This window comes from Thunnus maccoyii, chromosome 22 (genome assembly GCF_910596095.1).
Source record: "Thunnus maccoyii chromosome 22, fThuMac1.1, whole genome shotgun sequence".
Lineage (NCBI taxonomy): Eukaryota > Metazoa > Chordata > Actinopteri > Scombriformes > Scombridae > Thunnus > Thunnus maccoyii.
The window spans coordinates 25,051,952-25,059,891 of record NC_056554.1 but is presented as its reverse complement, the minus strand read 5'-3'; the positions used below and the strand labels follow the sequence as shown (position 1 = coordinate 25,059,891).

Genomic DNA, 7,940 nt, shown 5'->3' with positions numbered 1-7,940 from the left:
TGGATAATGTAACCATCATATTGGTTAATGTTAATGTTAATTAGAGGAGATAAAATGTTGTGTCTGGCTAATCATTGTATTAAAGTTATAATCCTTCAGTCAGTCTTCTACTGTTGGTCACACATTCTCTTTTGAAATCCCCCATTTTATGATTATAAATCAGTATATAAACAGTTAATAAATGGTTTCTGACAAATAATATATATAATCTTGTGGTCAGCTACACGTTTATAAAAGTGTTTATTAATGTATTTGTCAACTATAACTCCTCCAGTGGGCAAAACACAGCTGTAATAATATAAAATATGTCTTCATAGGAGAAGTTATAATATCTGACAAATACTGTACATTAATAAATACTTAACTATGTCCTTATATCTGCTTATAACTACATTATACTGTTATAAATCATTTATTTACTGTTCATATGCTGATTATAAAAACTTAACAGAAAGTTACAGATGTAACCACAGTTCTATGATGTAAAAGCCAGATTTTTAATAGCTAAAGTACAATTATAAAATAGTATAAAATAGAAATACTAAATTGAAATACAAGCACTAGGGTAAATGTACTTCCATCACTGAATATAACACTACATTACATATACTACATTAAATTTAAGTTGAATTACCTTGAACAAAAAACTTTGTGACATGAGGCGTCCATGTTTGTTTGGTTTTCAGGCTCTTTGTTAAGCATGAAATCTGATATAATGCAGCTTTCATTTGAACGTTGATGTGAACAATATTTACAAGTTGGAACCTTTCTATAACAGTAACTCAGATATGACATGAACACAACAGAAGCTCAGATCCAGTCTTCCCTTTTTCCCAAACTGGTCGGCCATGTTGGCTCCACCTCTTGCCCTGTTATCATGAAGTTAATCTGAGTTTTAGAGCTGCGACGATTGGTTGATTAATCGATTAGTTGCCAGCTATTGAATTAATGGCCAACTATTTTGATAATCGATTCAGTGTTTGGAGTCATTTTGTAAGAAAAAGATTTCCAAACTCCCTGATTCCAGCTTAAATGTGAATATTTTCTGGTTTCTTTAGTCCTCTATGTCAGTAAACTGAATATCTTTGTTGTGGACAAAACCAGATATTTGACGACGTCATCTTGGGCTTTGGAAAAGAGTGATTGACATTTTTCTCCATTTTATGGCCCAAACAACTAATAGATTAATCAATAATGAAAATAATCATTCATGTCAACCCAACTGGGTTTATGTTATGAAGTATATAGTCATTCTGCCAGATGGGAAATTTTCACATGATGGGCCCCGTAGTGGCTTTCTGAGGGAAGCAGATTGGAGATGATACGATGTTTTCCAGGCAACAATGGGAGTAAGAAATGGTAACAAACATTATAGTAATAATAATAGTAGTAGTCTAATGGTTGCTGTGACCATGGCTGGATTAATCCACTACAGGGTCTATTGACCCCTTGTTTGTGTTAATTTGTTTAAACACGCATTTATTCACAAATATGCATTATGTAAATTTGTTGCTTGGTTTGTAATCTGACCCTGACCATGACAAACTGTAAACAAACAAATAAAAAAGTCTGTATACAGCAGTGCTTTGAGCTAAATGCTAACATTAGTGACAATGCTAAGATGCTAATTTATTCTTTATTTGGATCTCAATTAGCTTCCACAAAGTGGTCGCTAGTCTTCCTGGGGTCCACATGACAACAACAACAATAAAACAAACTCAATGAAACAAGAAAAAGAACTCCTCCAGTGGGCAAAACACAGCTGTAATAATATAAAATATGTCTTCATAGGAGAAGTTATAATATCTGACAAATACTGTACATTAATAAATACTTAACTATGTCCTTATATCTGCTTATAACTACATTATACTGTTAAAAATCATTTATTTACTGTTCATATGCTGATTATAAAAACTTAACAGAAAGTTACAGATGTAACCACAGTTCTATGATGTAAAAGCCAGATTTTTAATAGCTAGAGTCCAATTATAAAATAGTATAAAATAGAAATACTAAATTGAAATACAAGCACTAGGGTAAATGTACTTCCATCACTGAATATAACACTACATTACATATACTACATTAAATTTAAGTTGAATTACCTTGAACAAAAAACTTTGTGACATGAGGCGTCCATGTTTGTTTGGTTTTCAGGCTCTTTGTTAAGCATGAAATCTGATATAATGCAGCTTTCATTTGAACGTTGATGTGAACAATATTTACAAGTTGGAACCTTTCTATAACAGTAACTCAGATATGACATGAACACAACAGAAGCTCAGATCCAGTCTTCCCTTTTTCCCAAATTAGGATTTCCGAGCTCTGTTGATCAGTATAAAACTCAAACTTCAACTCCAGGAAGTCAGAAACGTCAAATGACATCAGAGACGTCACATCATACTACGAGGTTTACTCAGTGTGTGTGTGTGTGTGTGCGCGTGTTTTTGTTACCTCATGGGGACCTTAACTGGGACCTTGTCGGGACCAGTAGTCCTCATGGGGACCAAAGCCCGGTCCTAATGAGGCAAAACGACATTTCTGAGGTCCTGATTAAGGTTAGGGGTAAGGTGTGAATTGAGGTTAGGTCAGGGTGACGGTTAGTTTGTCTACAATGAATGGAAGTCAATGCAATGTCCCAACAAGGATAGCTGTGCAAACTTGTGTGTGTGTGTGTGTGTGTGTGTGTGTGTGTGATGTGAGTGATAAAACAAACTGAGATAAGCGTCTGGACGAAGGTCAAGTGCAAAGTTTGTCCTCCGATGAGTGTGATTGTACGCCCTGTAGCAGCATGTGACGATAAGTGACAGCTTGTAAACAGTGTGTGTGTTTTAACTAGTATTTATGTGTATTAGGATTTAGAAAGTGTGTGTGTGTGTGTGTGTGTGTGTGTGTGTGTGTGTGTGTTGTGGTCACCATGGTTTTCCTCAGACGGACGATGCTGCTTCGCTACCTGCTGCTGTCGGCCATGTTGGCTCTGCTCCTCTTCATCAGCTCCTTCTGGCTACGTGAGTGTCACTGAAACTGGTCGGCCATGTTGGCTCCACCTCTTGCCCTGTTATCATGAAGTTAATCTGAGTTTTAGAGCTGCGACGATTGGTTGATTAATCGATTAGTTGCCAGCTATTGAATTAATGGCCAACTATTTTGATAATCGATTCAGTGTTTGGAGTCATTTTGTAAGAAAAAGATTTCCAAACTCCCTGATTCCAGCTTAAATGTGAATATTTTCTGGTTTCTTTAGTCCTCTATGTCAGTAAACTGAATATCTTTGTTGTGGACAAAACCAGATATTTGACGACGTCATCTTGGGCTTTGGAAAAGAGTGATTGACATTTTTCTCCATTTTATGGCCCAAACAACTAATAGATTAATCGATAATGAAAATAATCATTCATGTCAACCCAACTGGGTTTATGTTATGAAGTATATAGTCATTCTGCCAGATGGGAAATTTTCACATGATGGGCCCTGTAGTGGCTTTCTGAGGGAAGCAGATTGGAGACGATACCATGTTTTCCAGGCAACAATGGGAGTAAGAAATGGTAACAAACATTATAGCAATAATAATAGTAGTAGTCTAATGGTTGCTGTGACCATGGCTGGATTAATCCACTACAGGGTCTATTGACCCCTTGTTTGTGTTAATTTGTTTAAACACGCATTTATTCACAAATATGCATTATGTAAATTTGTTGCTTGGTTTGTAATCTGACCCTGACCATGACAAACTGTAAACAAACAAATAAAAAAGTCTGTATACAGCAGTGCTTTGAGCTAAATGCTAACATTAATGACAATGCTAAGATGCTAATTTATTCTTTATTTGGATCTCAATTAGCTTCCACAAAGTGGTCGCTAGTCTTCCTGGGGTCCACATGACAACAACAATAAAACAAACTCAATGAAACAAGAAAAAGAAAAACAAGCCAAATATAAATATCAGAAAATGAGTAAAATAACTAAAAAGGTAGACAATAGTAAGCAGGTATCATGTTTACCCTGTTCACCATTTTAGCATGCTAACATTTGCTTATTAGCGCTAAACACAAAGAGCTGAGGCTGATGGGAATGTCATGAGTTTTGCAGGTATTTGGTTATAAACCACAGTATTGGACAAAATTAAATTTGGACCAGATGATGGCGCAGGTTTTCCTATTCAGCCTGTGGGCAACATTACTGTTTTTACCTAATTTCATGGCAATCCATCCAATAGTTTTCAAAATATTTCAAAACCAAAAGTGTGAACTGGCTGGTGGCGCTAAAGGAAAAGTCGGGATCACCAAAGTCATTAGGATTCATCGTTCAGGAAGCATAAATGTCTGTACAAAATGTTTTGTCAATCTATGAGGTGGATGTAGAGATATTTTAACTGGATAAGAGGAAACTTTGATGCCATTCTATCAAATATTAGTTGAGACATTTCTAAACCAAAGTGGTGGATGGACCGGCCGTGCTGCTAGCATGACTTAAAACCACAACATATGCTAATGGTCACCAGCCAAAGTTCTGGATGTCAACTAAACAACCAATAATAGCTGCATTAATGAAAACAGAAACACGTTTTGTGTATTTTTTGGTTACCCAGAGTTTTGTTTCTGTTTCTCGGCAGCTCAGGGTGCCAGAGACTGTGGCACCGCCTGGCAGCCATGTTTGAGTTTTAACCACCAAACAGTAAGACTAACACACATACATACACACACACACATTTGTAGCTACTAGCTACAAAACCACTTTGAAGAAATGAGGAACGGGCAAAATGTCCTCACTTTTATGGTTTAAGTCTATGGTCCTCACATAGATACACATACAAGAACACACACGCACACACACACACACACACACACACACACACACACACACACAATTATGTTATGGTTTCAAAACAAAACAAAACATATTTCCAGTAACACATTTTTTTGTTTGTTTGTTTTTTCGCTTTCAGCCTGAGCCTCCATTGGCTCCTGCCAAGTGGGCGGAGCCTGACAGAGCCCCACCCCTCATCCAGGAGTGTCCTGGCCAATCGTTTCAGGCCTGGCGTCTGCTGCTTCATTTAAAGTCCAGCATGTCAGACGACAACGACATTCTGATGGAGCCGTATCTCCAGAGCTGGGATGAGCTCATCAAGTATAAACACACATAACTTTTTTTTTTAAATGTGTTTAGTTAAGTTTTAACATGTACATTAACACATCTGCCGTCCTAAAGGGAAAAAACAACACAGCAGTGCACAATTTCCAAATAATTCAAAAGTATGACTTTCCAAAATATTTATATAAGGCCTCGATAAACAAGTTAATTGACCTATAAGTCAGTTGACAGTGGGTCAGTCAGTTTATTCATGGACTCACCTCTTTTGTTAACCCTGCGATGGTCTGTGGGTTAATTTTTTCAATTTACCATCCTTGTCTAAATATATGTTGTGAAGAAGGCAACATTCCTAAATTTTCCAGGCTGGATTTTTATTTATTTATGTATAAATGTTTTCAGTCCCACTGAAGAAGACTGATGACATGTCAAACTGACATCAGATTAAAGATTCTCAATTTTTCAAGTGTGTCTTTAACAACAGTCAGGGGCCCAAATGAACATTAAAGCTCTTTTTCTTGCTGTAATCATTCCTCCTGTTCATACTGACCGTTAGAAGATCCCTTCATAATGCACTTACAATGGAAGTGATGGGGGACAAAATCCACAGTCCTCCTTCTGTGTAAAAATGTATTTAAAAGTTTATCTGAAGCTAATATGAAGCTTCAGCGTCCAAATGAGTCAAATCAAGTAGATATCTTTCAACGTTACAGTCTTTTTAGTGCCAAAGTTCCTCTTTTTGTTACTATACTTCCACCTGCAGCTCAACAGGGAAACACTGTCCGAGGAAACACAAAGAGGGAATTTGATGCTAAAAAGACTGTAAATGTGTCAGATATCCACTTGACATGACTAACTCAGACTGCTGAAGCTGAATAGAAGCTTCACACAGACTTTTAAATGCATTTTTGCACAAAACAAGGACTGTTTCTGGCCTCCATCACTTACATTGAAAGCACATTTGAAGGATCTTTTAGTATCCAGTATGAACAGGAGGAATGATTACAGCGAGGAAAACCTCTTTACTGTTCATATGAACACCTGACTGCTGGTTTAAGACACACTGGAAATATTGTGAACGCGTCCTTTAAATCTTGCTTAAATGTGGTGTTCCACAGGGCTCAAATTTAGGGCCGTTGTTGTTCTTAATTTATATAAATGATCTGCCTGATGTTTTTGGAAACTGGCATCCAATATTTTATTTGGAGACAATACAAGCATGTTGTTCTCTTGCAGAAACCTTAATAATCTTGATTGATCAATGATTTTGAATGTTTTTCCACTTCTGCACAACCTGGAAGGTCTGACTGTTGTATTTCTCACACAACAAAGTAAATATAAAATACCTTCTGTGTAAGAATCTGAAATTCACACACTCAACCTTAAACTGATTTGATGATGACTTTGTATTAGCTTCATTAATATCTAACTGTCCAAACCTTTGAAGAAGAGACAACCATTAAAAATTCTCTCAGTATTAAGATCTTAAACTTTGTCCTCACAAGATGGACGATGAATCTCATTCGTCTCTTCTCCACAGCTTCATGGAGTCTCTCGGGACGATGGTCAGTTTCTTCTCTCAGAAGGTGAAAGAAAAAGTTGTAGTGATACGAGAGCTGTCACTCAAACACAGCAGAGAGGCTCATGGGAAACGTGGTCCGTCTGACCTCTCAGGACTACAAACTCCAGCATCATTTGGACTGAAAAACGGGGTGAGACGCACTGTGGCAAAAAACACGATTGGATGATATGAACTAAACTAATATCCAGGTGAGTAAACAGATGTTTTTTTTTCTCTGCAGATGTACCGTTCAGTTCGCTCCATGGTGGAGGCGGAGCTAAAAGCAGGCATGGTGGACTTTTCCCGCCGCACAGATTCAGGCTGCCGGACACTGCTTCGGCTGCATCGATCGCTCCTGTGGCTCAAGCTGATGTTGGAGGGTTTGGCTGAAGGACCGGACGCAGACGGACGCTTCAAAACACCCGGAGAGCTGAGCAGGTAAGACATGACCTTCAAGGTGTGTTCAAGGAGTGACGTCACTGTCGTTACAAAAACAAACTGAGTAACAAGTTCTGCTAAATGAACTGTGATCAATCTGTGGAGATAAAGATCAGTTTAGTTTGACCTTTCTGTTGATGTAAATGATTATTTTATTATTATATTTTATTGGTGCAAAAACAAAACAATAAATAGTGATTTTACTGCAGAGCCTGGGAAGAGACATTATATAAAAAAAGAGATTTATTGGCCAAATATGTTTTACGCTTTTAAGGAATTTGACTCAATGTGCTTACACACAACAATGTTCAGAGATACACAAGGACAACAAGTGATAAACATCAGTTATGTAAAAGCAAAATGGATGAAAAAATAGATACATACATGTAGAAACAAGTGGACAACAACACACAATGTTTATATACAGGTGAAATCGTTTCCGTTTACTGTAAACAGGATACAAAAAGTGCAAAAGTGTGAAAGAGTCGCTGGAATAAATATTGAATGGGTAAGAAAGTGATAACTTACTTTATATACACACAGTATATACTGACTGCTCAAATATATATTTAACAGCAACAGTTATTGCACATTTTGTATTTTAAACTAAAATATATATAATTTGGAGGTAAAGTGGATGTTTTAGCGTTACATGTTTATTTCACAGTGACTCTCACAAAACTGTTTCTGCTGTTCATTAAATCCAATTGTTCTGCTTTTAAATGCAATAATCTTTTGGAAACTTCCTCTATAAACCTATTTATCACTGAGTGTATTCAAAGACTAAGAGAGTTTAGTCTTCTTGAACATTTGTAAATAACCTCTGGGGTCGATAACCTTCCTCATCTTT

General features: G+C 36.9%; 1 protein-coding gene across 1 annotated transcript in view; it reads left to right on the top strand.

Annotated features, from left to right (window-relative positions):
- Positions 1–2,920: 2,920 nt before the first annotated feature.
- The window catches only part of LOC121889667 (ceramide-1-phosphate transfer protein-like), a 5,990-nt gene continuing 970 nt past the window's right edge, over positions 2,921–7,940 (top strand). The window contains exons 1-5 of the mRNA XM_042401823.1: positions 2,921–3,011; positions 4,616–4,677; positions 4,949–5,130; positions 6,632–6,803; positions 6,894–7,090. Coding sequence (XP_042257757.1) covers positions 2,921–3,011; positions 4,616–4,677; positions 4,949–5,130; positions 6,632–6,803; positions 6,894–7,090 — 704 coding nt within the window. The remainder of the gene's footprint in view (positions 3,012–4,615; positions 4,678–4,948; positions 5,131–6,631; positions 6,804–6,893; positions 7,091–7,940) is intronic.